General features: G+C 41.3%; 1 protein-coding gene and 2 long non-coding RNA genes across 52 annotated transcripts in view; all 3 read right to left on the bottom strand.

The window, feature by feature from the left end:
* Nucleotides 1–15,502, bottom strand: part of MBTD1 (mbt domain containing 1) — an 84,964-nt gene that overhangs the window by 13,290 nt on the left and 56,172 nt on the right. For 49 of the 50 annotated variants that reach the window (XM_015119253.3, XM_028836342.2, XM_028836340.2 and 46 more), the window contains 9 exons: nt 13,821–13,955; nt 13,158–13,246; nt 12,400–12,634; nt 11,711–11,766; nt 11,281–11,385; nt 4,940–5,087; nt 3,158–3,240; nt 2,514–2,748; nt 1,940–2,017 (listed from right to left, as the gene is read on the bottom strand). In XM_015119253.3, the coding sequence (XP_014974739.1) occupies nt 1,940–2,017; nt 2,514–2,748; nt 3,158–3,240; nt 4,940–5,087; nt 11,281–11,385; nt 11,711–11,766; nt 12,400–12,634; nt 13,158–13,246; nt 13,821–13,955 (1,164 nt within the window). Of the gene's footprint in view, nt 1–1,939; nt 2,749–3,157; nt 3,241–4,939; nt 5,088–11,280; nt 11,386–11,710; nt 11,767–12,399; nt 12,635–13,157; nt 13,247–13,820; nt 13,956–15,502 lie in introns of those variants that run through there. The other variant, XM_077971118.1, reaches the window with a different exon arrangement.
* On the bottom strand, nt 6,761–8,874 carry LOC144335579 (uncharacterized). The gene is made up of 3 exons (XR_013406504.1): nt 8,809–8,874; nt 7,695–8,454; nt 6,761–7,328 (listed from the first exon to the last, which is right to left on the bottom strand). It is a non-coding gene; the product is annotated as an uncharacterized LOC144335579 (long non-coding RNA).
* Nucleotides 9,318–10,283, bottom strand: LOC144335576 (uncharacterized). Its single transcript, XR_013406500.1, has 2 exons — nt 10,041–10,283; nt 9,318–9,630 (listed from the first exon to the last, which is right to left on the bottom strand). It is a non-coding gene; the product is annotated as an uncharacterized LOC144335576 (long non-coding RNA).

Raw genomic sequence — 15,502 nt, 5'->3', positions numbered from 1 at the left:
CCAGGCTGGTCTAAAGCTATCCGCCCGCCTTGGCCTCCCAAAGTTGCTGGGATTACAGGCATGAGTCACGGCGTCCAGTCCAACTTAAAAAGTATCTTTAAATAAAAATTGGCCAGACTCAGAGGATCACACCTGTAATCCCAGCACTTTGGGAGGCTGAGGCAGCGGATTGATTGCTTGAACCCAGGAGTTTGAGACCAGCCTGGGCAACATGGTGCATGGTGAGACCACCATTTTTGTAAAAATATAAAAACTAGCTGGACATGGTGGTATACTCCTGTAGTTCCAGCTACTCCAGGGGCTGAGGTGGGCGAATTGCTTGTACCCGGGAAGTCGAGGCTGCAGTGAGCCAAGATCATACCACTGCATTCCAGCCTGGGTGAGAGACTGAGACTCTGTCTCAAAAAAAAAAAAAAATATATATATATATATATATTTATATAGATATATATATAACCTTATCTAAGAATGAAATGAAATATGGCCAGGTGTGGTGGCTCATGTCTGTAATCCCAGGACTTTGGGAGGCTGAGGCAGGCAGATCGCTTGAGCCTGGAAGTTTGAGCCCAGTCTGGGCAACATGGCAAGGCTCTGTCTCTACAAAAAAAACAAAAATTAGCTGAGTGTGTGGCAACACATACCTGTGGTTCAAGCTACTCAGGAAGCTGGGGTGGGAGGACTGCTTGAGCCAGGGAAAGTCAAGGCTGTAGTGAGTGGAGATTGTGCCACTGCACTCCATTCCAGCCTGGGCAACAAGGTAAGATCTTGTCTCACACACACACACACACACACACACACCTACACAAAAGAATGAAATATTCTCTGACAAGTTTTATGAAGAGAGAAGCTATGGTTTTCTATGATGGGGAATTAGATTTAAAAAAATCAAATATAGTTAACAATATATTTTATATTACTTTGGCTTATGCCAACAATTCACTGTAAGGTAAAACATAGCATAGAAAAAAAATTTTTTTTTTGAGATGGAGTTTCGCTCTTGTTGCCTAGGCTAGAGTGCAATGGCACGATCTCGGTTCACCTCAACCTCTGCCTCCTGGGTTCAAGTGATTCTCCTGCCTCAGCCTCCCGGGTTCAAGTGATTCTCCTGCCTCAGCCTCCCAAGTAGCTGGGATTACAGACATGAGTCACCACGCCTGGCTAATTTTTTAGTATAGAAAGCATTTCTAGAAAGATTTGGTAAAGCTTGTTTGCCATCAACTTGGATTTCTTACCAGTATCACTCCAGAAAGTTTTGCTTTCTAAGAAAAATGGGTTTATTAGGCTTCACATCTACTGTAAGCATCAAGCATCTGCTAATGTTTTTTTGTTTGTTTTTTTGGGATAGAGTCTTGCTGTGTTGCCCAAGCTGGAGGTAGTGGCGCAATCTTGGCTCACTGCAACCTCTGCCTCCCAGGTTCACGCGATTCTCCTGCCTCAGCCTCCTGAGTAGTTGGGACTACAGACGCCCGCCACCACACCTGGCATATTTTTTGTATTTTTGGTGGAGACAGGTTTCACCGTGTTAGCCAGAATGGTCTCAATCTCCTGACCTCGTGATCCGCCCGCCTCAGCCTCCTAAAGTGCTGGGATTATAGGCGTGAGCCACTGCACCCGGCTGCTAATTTTTCTTTTTAAATAAAGTTTTTAAAAAGGATTAAATTTTAGTAGGTTTTACATATTATTTCAAGAGTCATTCACAGGCTCTATTCTTTACCATGTATACTTTAAATACTGTGGTAATCATTTCTCCTGTCAGTAAAACATCAGTGTTTCTCATTATTGCAAGGGTTTGCCTTTTATGGCATACTGCACCTTTAAGCACAATACATAACGCACAATCATCAGTTCTCACAAGAGATAGCATTTTCTGTCCAAGAACACTGTGACTCCAATTAGTTAACAATTAGAAAATGTATGTGAACACCACGTGGTGACCCACTTTTCTTATGTCCTTTGTATTGCTGGGACTTAGCCTTTTTCTTCTGTTTTGATGAAGCTGATTGGTTTTCTCTTGATGCTGAAAAATAAAAAGGAAAATTGGTACCAGATAATTGTTTACAATTTAGATGATACAGTTGTCTAGATACAACTTAGATGAACTATCTTTACCAAGACTTATTTAAGTACATCATGGTCTGAAAATAAGGATACTTGTTCCTACAAAACCACAGCCTCAAAACGAGACAGATTCCACTATTTACTCAAAACCATTTATTACATACCAATAAACTTTTAGTCTGTAATTTTTAACTCACTAAAATAGTAAGTCTAGTTTAATTTGGTGACTGTTGTGTTTCTATAGTCATTATGTAACTGACTATTGGATTCACACTGCCATGGTACACATGGTCTGATTCTGTGATATTGTTGTTGAGTCTTAATGTCTTACCTGGCAACCAATCAGACATAGGTATATTCTTGTCCTGTGAGCTCAAAAGATGACTTATGTGAGATAGTCCTCTGGAGAATTGCTGATTTTTACAAAAGGACACCTTTTCTGTATACCAACTTACACTGTGATGCTGGAGGCTGTAGTTGATATCCAGTTAACTGACACCACCCTACAGGATAGAGGTCAGGGGACTCACAGTCTACCCACTGATCATACTCTTCTTCCCATCCATCAAAATGTATCCTCAAGAGACGATGAATAATTCGAGTTACTGTGGCTACACATATTAAACGTGGCTCCATGAGATCTACTGCTTCTAATTTCATTCCTACACGAAATCCGTGATTTGGAACATCCTGACACAGAGAAGAAAACATTAATATTGGTATAAAGAAAGAATGCGCAACCCTACTACCATTAAGAAAGCAAAAAACAGACGCGACAAGGTAAATAACATAATTTAAACCAAAAATTCCAAATAATTCTTTAACTATTTAAACATAATATGAAGGTGAAGCATTGAAAAACTAGTTAGGAAAAGTATTCATTTCATTTTCATTCGGATTAAACATGAAACATAGTTTGGAAACAAGTTTTGATTCCTAGGTAAAGAAAATATTCATATTGTTTCATTGCTATATATCTGTTTATATTACATCTCCAATGAGAAATTCTAATATAAAGCAAAGACATTTTTATGAACATAAATTGTATTTGTGGGGCATTAATAAGTCCTCACATAATTATGCTGCCATTTAAATTTACCTTATTAAATAGTTTTACTGGTGCTGCAATGGAGCCAGTTTCCCTGAGGTAGTCAAACCATTTAAAAGGAAGTTTTGTGTAACCTAAAAAACACAACTGGTTTAACTAGCAGTTCATTTAAAATTAGCATAATATTAAAATGCAGACAAAAAGTAACAGTATACAAAATCTTAAGAGCATAGGTTACATGATCAATTTTATTTTTTTTGAGACAGGGTCTTGCTCTGTCACCCAGGCTGGAGTGCAGTAGTGCTCTCAACGACTTACTGCAGCCTCAACCTCCAGGGCTCAAGTGATTCTCCTGCCTCAGCCTCTCTAGTAGCTGCGAATACACGTGCATGCCACTGTGACAGGCTAATTTTTTGTTGTTTTTAGTAGAGACAAGGTCTCCCTATGTTGCTCAGGTTGTTCTCAAACTTCTGGTCTCAAGCAATCCTCCTGCCTCAGTCTCTCAAAGTGCTGGGATTACAGGCGTGAGCCACTGCACCTGGCCTATATGATTTATACTGCTAGTGCAATAATTCTTCCATGTTACACAGATTTCCCTCCCCTTTCTAGAAACACTGGTACGCCCACTTAGTGTAACGCAAAAGTGGCTCTCTTTTTCTGTTTACTACAAGGGTACACTTGCTCTTTCAATCCTAGGCTTTAGAAGAGTCTAGCACCTAATACTATGGAGTGATATTTTTCTTTCCTTGCAAGAAAGAAAACTGGCTGAGCAAATGCCATGTTTATAGACCTCTGTTATAGCTTTCCTCCTTTCTTAGAGGAACAACTTAATGCTCAAGTATTAAAATTTGGAAAATGACTGGTTAAACCATGAGTAAAACAGCCATCCTTTTATAAGTCCACATAGGGCTGGGTGCAGTGGCTCACACCTATAATCCCAGCACGTTGGGAGGCCAAGGTGGGCAGATCATTTGAGACCAGGAGTTTGTGATGAGCCTGGCCTACATGGTGAAACCCCATCTCTATTAAAAATAGAAAAATCAGCTGGGCGTGGTGGTGCACACCTGCAATTCCAGCTACTTGGGAGGGGAGGCACAAGAATCACTTGAACCTGGGAGGTGGAGGCTGTAAAGAGGTGAGATAGCATCATTGCATTCCAGCCTGGGTGACAGAGCGAGACTGTCTCAAAAAAAAAAAAAAAAAAGTCCACATAGCTAAATGTGGTGGTTCACTCCTAATCCCAGTGCTTTGGGGAGGCTGAAGTGGGAGGATCACTTGAGGCCAGGATTTCAAGACCAGCCTGGGTAACACAGTGAGAGTCCCGTCTGTACATACAAAGAAAAAAGAAAAAAAAAAAAAAAAAGTCAGACATGGTTGTGCCTTTCAGCTATAGTTTCAGCTACTAGGGAGGCTGAGGTGGGAGGATTGCTTGGACCCAGGAATTGGAAGTTACCGTGAGCTATGATTGTGCCACTGCACTTCAGCCTGGGCAACAGAGTAAGACCCTGTCTTTACTGGGGGAAAAAAAAAATTATATATGCCATAGCCTGTTGAGCCTGTATTACTGACTCAACAGAGTTTGAGAATACCAATTCATGTTATAAAATACACAGATGCTCAGGAAAAATTATATACTACTGTAATTTATTAAAGTAAGCTAGAATACAGTACTTTATATTTTTAGAGCAACCTACAGCTCCTGTATGTATATGTATATCCACACACATTATATACATACTCAGGAAATCTAGAGCTGTGTTAAATGTTGTAAATGGAAACCATGTAAGAAGAAAGTAAAGATTAAACTCCAGTGTTTATATTAGGATGAAGTACCTCTGGGTGGAGTAAGTTCGATCATGTTAATTTCACAGAAACCGACAGGAAAAATAGAAGGAGAGGTTGCATGGTAACAGAACCAGTCAGATCCGTCTGCTGCTTCTGAGCCATCGATCCCAATCATCAGGAATCCATCAGCTAGCACCTTTTAAATTAAGAGAATTCTAAGTACTTGAAATTAGATACTACTATTACAAAAATAATACTTTGACATTCTAAAAGAAAGGAAAATCTATTATATAAAGGTCTCTTCAAAGTGAAACATGCTTCTCTATTGAGTTATGTTAAATAACAGAAGTTCTAATGAAAAAAACCTATGTAAATTCTAGTGTGTTCCAGAAATAAAAGCAGGATTACCTAGAACTGACCTCAGAGGTCTGGGAAAAGCAGTGCCTTTGACCATGGCTATAGCTGCCTGCTGTCGCAGCATCATGAAACTGGGGCTGAGTGCTCTTATAATTTACCTATCTAGTTTCAGCTAGGCTCCAAATCCTACTTGATATCACTTTTACTTCTTTCTTTCTGATTTATCACATAGAGTTTTTACAAACCGTCTCCACTTTCTTCAACCTCCAACTTCATCTCTTTTATGCTACAGATAACCATACTCCTCTATGGCAGATGCTAAGGCTGGTCCACGTTAAGGGTCCTCTTGTTTGTTTCTTCACGCCTCAGAGACTGTTGTAACAAGTAACCCACTCCCCCTTTTTGAGACAAGGTCTTGCTCTGTCATTCAGGCTGGAGTGCAATGGTGCAAACATGGCCCACTGCAGCCTTGACCTCCCCGGCTCAAGTAGCTTCTGTCTCTGCCTCCTGAGTAGCTAGGACTACAGGTGCACACCATCACACTTGGCTAATTTTTTAATTTTTATTTTGTAGAGATGGGGTCTCACCATGTTGCTCAGGCTGGTCTCAAACTCCTAGGCTCAAGTGATCCTTCTGCTTTGGCCTCCCAAAGTGTTGGGATTATAGGCATGAGCCACCACTCCCGGCTGTCCCCACTCCGCCTTTTTTTTTTTTTGAGACGGAGTTTCCCTTGTCACCTAGGCTGAAGTGCAATGGGTTGATCTTGGCTCACTGCAACCTCTGCCTCCCGGGTTCAAGTGATTCTCCTGCCTCAGCCTCCCAAGTAGCTGGGATTACAGGCATGTGCTAGCATGCCCAGCTGATTTTTGTATTTTTAGTAGAGATGGGGTTTCATCACGTTGGCCAGGCTGGTCTTGGAACTCCTGACCTAAGGTGACCCACCCACCTTGGCCAGGCTGCCCCCACTCTTTAAAACTAAGATAAACTTCCCCATCTTGTCCTATTACCATTGGAATTTTGCTTTCAAAAGACCATCTCTTATATTCTAATGTTCCCAATTTCCATTATATTAAAAATATTTTGGCCGGGCGCGGTAGCTCATGCCTATAATCCCAGCACTTTGGGAGGCCAAGGTAGGCAGATCACCTGAGGTCAGGAGTTCGAGACCAGACTGGCCAACATGGTGAAACCCTGTCTCTACTAAAAATACAAAAATTAGCCAGGCATGGTGCAGGCGCCTGTAATCCCAGCTACTTGGGAGGCTGAGGCAGGGAGAATTGCTTGAACCTGGGAGGCGGAGGTTACAATGAGCCGAGATCATGCCACTGCACTCCAGCCTGGGCGACAGAGCGAGACTGTCTCAAAGGGGGAAAAAAAATTTTTTTTTACTTTAAAATAGGTTCAAAGTTATAGAATAGTAGAATAAATTCTATTCACCCAAAGACTCAATTCAAGTTACATATACGCAACTCCTTGCAGTTGATTTTTGTCTTTATCTATTATTATATACACTTTTTTTTTTTTTGAGATGGCGTCTCACTTTGTTGTCCAGTGCAACTTTGTTGTCCAATGCATCACTTTGTTGTGCAGTGATGCATTCTCAGCCCACTGCAACCTCCCCCTACTGTGTTCAAGTAATTCTTCTGTCTCAGGCTCCCAAGTAGCTGGGATTACAGGTGCTCACCACCACACCTGACTAATTTTTGTATTTTTAGTACAGATGGGGTTTTGCCATGTTGGCTGGGTTGAATTCCTGGCCTCAAGTGATCCTCCTGCCTCTGCCTCCCAAATATTCCTTTATATTTTTTATTTATTTGTTTAATTTTTGTTTTTGGCTTTTTCCTGCAGTATTTTGCCTTTATCTAAACTGCTAAATTCACAAATAAACTCCTAATTTGCCCAACCCAGTGGCCTTTTCCCCCAGCACTACCCTCCTCAAATTTCAGCCTCACTGAGTATCTGCTACTTGCTCACTACTTTTTTTTTTTTTTTTTTTGAGACACGGTTGCCCAGGCTGAGGTGCAGTGGTACAATCATGGCTCACTGAAGCCAACTTCCGTGAGCTCAAGTGATCCTCCCACTTTAGCCTCCTGGGTAGCTGGGTCTATAGGTGTGCCACCACACCCAGCTAATTTTTGTAGAGACAGGGTTTTGCCCTATTGCTTAGGCTGGTAGCGAACTCCTGGGGGCCAAGGTGGGCTCAAGCGATCTGCCCGCCTCAGCCTCCCAAAGTACTAGGATTACAGGTCTGAGCTACCACACCCAACCTACTCTTAACTTTCTGAAACATTTTCTCCTAGTCTCTTATCACATTCTGGTCTACCAATCAATCTTCTCATCTCTCTGATCATTCCTTCTGCATTCCTTTTGGTACTTGCTCTTTCACCTCCAACCTTCACGTTTCTGATTTTAGCTTTTTTCTGTCTGTTTTGATGACCTCATCCACCCCAGTGCTATAATGATCAACTTTTACACCAGTGATTCCTGAAGTTTTATCATGAGTTTGCCTCTCTTCCAGTGTCTCGGTCCAGCATTTTACCTGCATGCTGAACGTATTCTCTGAGTTAGTACAGGGTGTCAAATCAACAACTCCTCTTACTCCTTTAGAGGTAATCAATCACCATGTTCCACAACTCTACCTCAACTTGCCATTAATCTGTCTTGACTTTGCTATCTTGTTTGATATAATTGCTTTCAGCCATCCTCTATGGATGCTGCCCCTCTTAGTAAAAATTTCCTTCAGTCCAGTCTCTGTTCAGGCCAGAACCTTTACACCAAGTTATCCTGTCTACTAAAAACTCTCGGATCACTTGACCAAGTGTTTAAAGCCTGTAATACTGGTTCCACACTATCTTTTGGTCTCTTCCCCCAAGTTCCTTTCTCTGGTTATTTCTATATGGTAAACATGTACACTAAATTTACTACTCTCAAGTTTGACAGCTTTGCCTACGACCTCTGGACAGAACTATCCCACTTACATGGGATTCCTTTCTTCATTCTTCTAAATACAGGTGACTGGACTAGGGACTTGTATGTATCACATATGGACCCAAACCAAAGGCTTAGCTCAGCTATTCAGACTCTTTCTCAGTAATTAGAATCAACAGACACAGAGACTGCTGTCACATGGGTGGTAGCTAGAACTGAAAGGATCCTCCCACCTCAGCCTCCCAAAGTGCTGGAACTGCAGGCGTGAGCCACCAAGCCTGGCCTTGACTGTGATTCTGATCGTGTAGACATGGAGTAGATCGTGGGAATCTATGTGATTTTTGTTGTTGTTGTTATTTGAGATGGAGTCTCACTCTATGCCTAGGCCAAAGGGCAGTGGCTAGATCTCAGCTCACTGCAACCTCCGCCTCCCGGGTTCAAGTGATTCTCTTGCCTCAGCCTTTCGAGTAGCTGGGATTACAAGCGCACACCACCACACCTGGCTAATTTTTGTATGGAGATGGGGTTTCATCATGTTTGCCAGGCTGGTCTTGAACTCCTGACCTCAAGTGATCCACCCGCCTTGGCCTCCCAAAGTGCTGGGATTACAGGCGTAAGGCATCGCACCAAGCCTTTAATTTTTTCTTTTTTTTTTTGAGACAGAGTTTTTGCTCTTGTTGCCCAGGCTGGAGTGCAATGGCACGATCTCAGCTCACTACAACTTCTGTGTCCCAGGTTCAAGCAATTCTCCTGCCTCAGCCTCCCAAGTTACTGGGATTACAGGCGCCTGCCCCCAGGCCCGGCTAATTTTTTTGTATTTTTAGTTTCATCATGTTGGCCAGGCTGGTCTTGAACTCCTGACCTCGTGACCCACCCTTCTAAAGTGCTGGAATTACAGGTGTGAGCCACTTGGCCTGGCCTTTTTTTTTTTTCCTTTTTAACATGATAAAGGTGTTTCAGGAATCAGTGTTTTAAATTTTTTTTTTTTTTTTTTGAGACAGTCTTGCTCTGTTGCCTAGGATGGAATGCAGTGGTGCAATCTCAGCTCACTGCAACCTCCCCTTCCTGGGTTCAAGCAATTCTTCTGCCTCAGCCTCCCGAGCAGTTGGAACTACAGGCGCCTGCCACCATGCCCAGCTAATTTTTGTGTTTTTAGTAGAGATGGGGTCTCACCATATTGGCCAGGCTGGTCTCGAACTCCTGACCTTGTGATCTGCCTGCCTCGGCCTGTTTTAAATCTTACTGGGTCATTCTGATCACTAGTCAGGAAAAGAGGAGGAACAGGGTTTGGAGCCAGTCTTGTCCAGCTGTTTGACCATGTGACATGGCAGTCATCATAATTGTTTTTCTTTTTCCTTTTCTGAGATGGAGTCTCGCTCTGTCGCCCAGGCTGGAGTGCAGTGGCGCCATCTCGGCTCACTGCAACCCCCACCTCCTGGGTTCAAGTGATTCTCCTGCCTCAGCCTCCCAAGTAGCTGGGACTACAGGCGCACGCCACCACGCTTGGCTAATTTTTTGTATTTTTAGTAGAGATGGGGTTTCACCGTATTAGACAGGATGGTCTTGATATCCTGACCTTGTGATCTGCTCGCCTCAGCCTCCCAAAGTGCTGGGATTACAGGTGTGAGCTACCATGCCCAGGCCATCATAATTGTTTTTCTTTTAGCTCAAGGTTTTAAACCGTTGAAATGCAAATTATGACTTAAGTTACACCTTTATGTAAGCAGATTTTCCTTAGGTGGTTCTAGACCATGGCTGTACATGATATTCACCTGGGGCCTTAAAAAACCGCCAATGTTAGCCAGGCAGGTGGCCCCTGCCTGTAATTCCAGCTACTCAGCTGAGGCAGGAGAACTGCTTGAGCTCCGGAGTTTGAGACTATCCTGGGCAATACAGTGAGACCCTATTGCTAAAGAAAACAACAACAACAAAAAACTGGCTGGGTGTGGTGGCTTGTGCCTGTAGTGCCAGCTGCTCAGGAAGCTGAAGTGGGAGAACTGCTTGAGCTCAAGGCTGTGGTGAGCTATGATCACGCCACTGCACTACAGCCTGGGTGACAGGGCGAGACACCATCTCAGGGAAAAAAAAAAAAAAAGGAAAGGCCAGGCGTGGTGGCTCATGCCTGTAATCCCAGCACTGTGGGAGGCCGAGGCAGGTGGGTCACTTGAGTCCAGGAATTCGAGACCAGCCTGGGCAATATGGTGAAATCCCATCTCTACAAAATATATAAAAATTAGCCAGCACCTGTAGTCCCAGCTACTCAGGGGGCTGAGGCAGGAGGATCACTTGAGCCTGGGAGGCAGAGGTTGCAGTGTGCTGAGATCATGCCACTGCACTCCAGCCTGGGTGACAGAGTGAGACCATGTCTTAAAAAGAAAAAAAAAAAAAAGCTGGGCGCTGTGGCTCATGTCTATAATCCTAGAACTTTAGGAGGATTGCCTGAGCCCAGGAGTCTGAGACCAGCCTGGGCAACCTAGGGAGACCCTGTACCTACAAAAATAAAAATAAGAAAATTAGCCAGGCATGAAAGGACACACCAGTGATCCCAGCCACTCTGAAGGCTGAGGTGGGAAGGTCACTTGAGCCTGTGATCACACTACTGCACTCCCGCCTAGGTGACAGAGAGAGATTGTGTCTCAAAAAAATGAACAAACAAACAAAACCCAAGAATCTCTCTTCTAGGTCTTTTTGTACGAGCAGTTTCAGATGAGGGGGAAAAGAGAAAAGAAGCAAAAACTACCACCAAAAGGAAGAAAAGGGCCTAAAAAGGAAACACAGGAAACTGAAGATAAACTTGGCCTTGTTACAATTCTGAATTGGACTAGCCTTGACTAGAAGTAACTTAAATAAATATTTTCCCTCTAAATTAGGATATACTTCCACAAGTAAATGTAGCAGACTCAAAATGACAATCTTGACAATAAACTATATAAGAAAGATCAGGAATTCAAACTTATTTTGAAATTCCTAGCAACCTTCTCTCCAGTGAAGATACACACACATACACATTTTATGTCAAAATGAATATGCTTGGGGACTCCTTCTATTAGCTTACACCCAAATCCTATAATTGCATTTCTATATTTTAAAACCTATTATCTTACCTTTCTAATGGTTGCGACACATATTGTAGAAAGATTTAATGGGTCTATAGCTTCCAATTTCATTCCTTCCTTGAACCATTCCCCACTCTGGTCTACTTCTTTTACCTAAAGAATTATATGAAAGCACATCTACTGTTACAAATGTTGTTATTTTAATAATTAAAATATTACCAATGTGAAAAGATTTACCAGGTGCCTTCTCCTACCTACCTAGTATTATAACTCAAACTTCCATCAAAGTTTAGAGAGAATTCAGACAAATAGAATTTAAGAATAATTATAATAAAGAGTTGTGACACCTATGAATTTACAAGGTCTTAATTCTTTTAAGTGAACACATGTAACTGTGATTTCCGTAATTTTAGGAAAAAACCCACAACCCTCTTTCAAACCTAATTTACAAATGAGGGTTCTTATAAAAACTTCTTACCTTAGCAAATAAATGTGGTGGTGTATCAAAATGTCCATCCTGTTTCTTTGTAATATCTACAAGGAAAAGTTACACACTAATCTGTCAGCATTTGTGAGAAGACCAAAAACCACGTTCTTTGAAGGCTTCAAACTCACAAGGTATGTCATACTATAAAACATGGCAAAAAGACATGCCTTCTACATTTGGGGTGAATATTCTTTAATAGTCTTTTCTCTCTTCAGGGTACATGTGCATATATGCTTTTAAATATATTCAGCCAATTTTAATGCTCATAATTTTAATGTAATTCCCTAGTTAGAAAATTACAACTTTAGAAGCATGTTTTCATGTGCTTAGTATTAAGTCTAACCACATTTCATCTTGCTATTTTGATTAAAATTGAATGGAAAGGGAAAGGGATCTTTAGATCTTTCAAATGGGCTGAATAATAGGCTGAATAATAAAAGAAAGAAATAACTGTAGTTGTGACCAAAAGTTCATTCTTTTGGAGAACAAGTGGAAAGAATATAAAAAAATTTATTAGGACACTAACATGGTGTGAACCTTCACTAATTAAGGTAGAATAAGCAGCCCAAAAAACTAGAATGCTATTTTTGATCTGTGCAATTCTGCAGAGAAAAATAACCAACTAGTATAATTCAGCCTCAATGATGCTTTTGACAGGAGTTCTTGTGACAGGTGCTTACCAGATCTTTTGAATCGATGACCTATGCTTCGAGACCAACCGATATGATGTATTAATGGGCTGTGCATATGGCACCAGAAGTCATCTGTTCTATCTTCGCTTTCTTCATACACTAGTCTTAATCTTCCTCCAATTACACTTTCCACCACTGCTACTCGTGTTCGACACAAATGCCTCTTGTCAACCACTTCTACTCTCATGCAAGGTTTGAAAGGATACTGCATACTCTCTGAAACCTTAAAAGCATACAAAAAAAACTGCTCGAAATTCATGACAAGAATTTCTTGTCTACAAGAAATTTTCGTATTATACTGTAAAAAATACTGAATGCATTTGAAATGTAACACACATCATCTGGTTCACAAAATTAAAACAATTCCTTAAAAATGTTCTTTGTTACCCTTGTTTTTTAGAGCTCTTCAGTCTTTTTTTTTTTTTTGAGATGGAGTCTCGCTCTGTCGCCCAGGCTGGAGTGCAGTGGCCAGATCTCAGCTCGCTGCAAGCTCCGCCTCCAGGGTTTATGCCATTCTCCTGCCTCAGCCTCCCAAGTAGATGGAACTACAGGCGCCCACCACCTCGCCCAGCTAGTTTTTTTTTTTTTTGTATTTTTTAGTAGAGACGGGGTTTCACTGTGTTAGCCAGGATGGTCTCAATCTCCTGACCTCGTGATCCACCCATCTCGGCCTCCCAAACTGCTGGGATTACAGGCTTAAGCCACCGCGCCCGGCCTCTTCAGTCTTTATAAGATCCTGTTTTTACCTTTTGTGAGAAATCAGGAGGAAGTGTTTTGGCACCAGTAAGTCGTTTCACTAGAAAAGCTTTCCAGTTTGTATATTTATGCTGAATAGCTAAAACAGAAGAAATAACCAGTCATACTTTGGCAAAAAAGAACTGCTTCATAAATTATTTGTTAAAAAAGTAACAAATTTCCTTGCAAAGTCAGACTATTAACATTCTGAAAGGTAACAAATATAGAGAAAGCAAGTATATGCCTTGCCAGCAAAAAGCTGCTTGACACCAAAAAATTACTTTCTTTTTTTTTTTTTTTTTTTTGAGATGGAGTCTCGCTCTGTCACCCAGGCTGGAGTGCAGTGGTGCGATCTTGGCTCACTGCAACCTCCATCTCCCCAGTTCAAGGATTCTTCTGCCTCAGCCTCCTGAGTACAGGCACACACCACCATGCCCAGCTAATTTTTATATTTTTAGTCGAGATGGGGTTTCGCCATGTTGGTCAGGCTGCTCTCAAACACCTGACCTCAAGTGATCCAACTGCCTCGGCCTCCCAAAGTGCTGGGATTTACAGGCAGGTGTGAGCGACCATACCTGGCCTTTAATTTCCATAATACTTTAACATTGCTATGTGTAAAACAGCATTAAAGTACACATATAAAAAAGTACGTTAAGGGTAAATAAGCTACTTACTTCTAGGAGGAACAAGAGGTTTTCCGCTGGCTGCACACCAACCAACTGGATGGATATCAGAACCACATATATTGCACCAGAAGTCCAGACCAGAGTCATTTTCAAATCCTTCATATCTTAAAAGGGCATTGTAACCTGAAACCCAGAAATAAATCACTGCATAGTAAGAAAATAAAATTAAATAAAACAATACAGCATCTGACAGCAGTTGTCAAACTAGTGTCTATCTGCAACAGAATCACCTGCAGGGTTTGTTAACAGACAGATGGCTGGGTCCCCCTCCAGAGATTCTGATTTTGTAGATATTGGGTAGAACTGAGAATATGCCTTTTTAACAAGTCCTCAGGTGATGCTGTTGCTGCTGGTCTACTGACCAAACATTGAGAATCATTTGTTCAGTGCAAACAGTTCAACTGTTTTCAGCGCATGGCCTCCTTACATGTGTTTCAATTGTACCCATAATTTCTTTTTCTTTTCTTTTTTGAGATGGAGTCTTGTTCTGTTGCCTAGGCTGGAGTGCAGTGGCGCAATCTTGCCTTACTACAACCTTGGCTTCCTGGGTTCAAGTGATTCTCCTACCTCAGCCTCCTAAGTAGTAGCTGGGATTATAGGCGCGCATATATATATATATATAAATAAAAACATAAAATTATACATATGACATTTATTTATGTATAAGCATATAAAATACATATTATATATTTATTTATATAATTATATATATACATTTTATGAAGACAGGGTCTTGCTCTGTCACCCAGGCTGGAGTGCAGTGGTGTGATCTTGGCTCACTGCAACCTCTGCCTCCCGGGTTCAAGTGATTCACTTGCCTCAGCCTCCCAAGTAGCTGGGATTACAGGCCGTGTGCCACCACGCCCAGCTAATTTTTGTATTTTGTAGAGATGGGGTTTCACCATGTTGGCCAGGCTAGTCTCGAACTCCCGACCTCAGGTGATCTGCCCGCCTTGGCCTCCCAAAGTGCTGGGATTACAGGCTTGAGCCACCGCGCCTGGCCTTGAAGTATATTTCAAAGAAACTGCTTTATCCAGCTGCTCAGGTGGCCAATTACTCCTGGGTAATTTGAATGTAGCTACTTTAAGAATCTAAATTTTTCTGTTGTATGTATTTAGAAATAAGATTTGAATATGCCAGGTAAAAAGTTCAATAAACACAAAGAAAATTATGTAAAATGAGTTAAAAACTGTATGTCCTAGGCAAATAGGAAGCCTTATTCTTGGAAAGTACAAAAAATATGTAATATATCCTATTTATAATTTTATCAACTTTATGTTGACAAAAGATTAAGATTTAATTTAAGGTCTTTAATGAAACAGAAAAACGCCAATATATGTGTATTTCAGGCTAGGAGACAAGTTCAGTCAGCATTTTCATGTCTGTGAAAATTTATAGCATTAAATGTTCAGTTTTAAAATCCAATAATTTCTTAGAACAATTTATGAGTTTGCTAATTATTGCTGACTCTAGCTTCTGGTTAACATTAGGCTCACTTCTACAATGGCATTAAAGTGGCTTAAAGAAGATATATGATGCAGTTAGATAAAAGAGAAATGTAAAATCGGAGATGGAAGGAAGAAGTAATTTTTGGATAGTAAATGCACTGATTTTAAGAGCTATTTAAATATAACTAACTTAAACACCCAGGGCAAAGATAATATGCTGTT

The sequence above is a fragment of the Macaca mulatta genome, chromosome 16 (genome assembly GCF_049350105.2).
Source record: "Macaca mulatta isolate MMU2019108-1 chromosome 16, T2T-MMU8v2.0, whole genome shotgun sequence".
Lineage (NCBI taxonomy): Eukaryota > Metazoa > Chordata > Mammalia > Primates > Cercopithecidae > Macaca > Macaca mulatta.
Note: the sequence above shows the minus strand (reverse complement) of the source record. Positions and strands in the feature narration are given on the sequence as shown.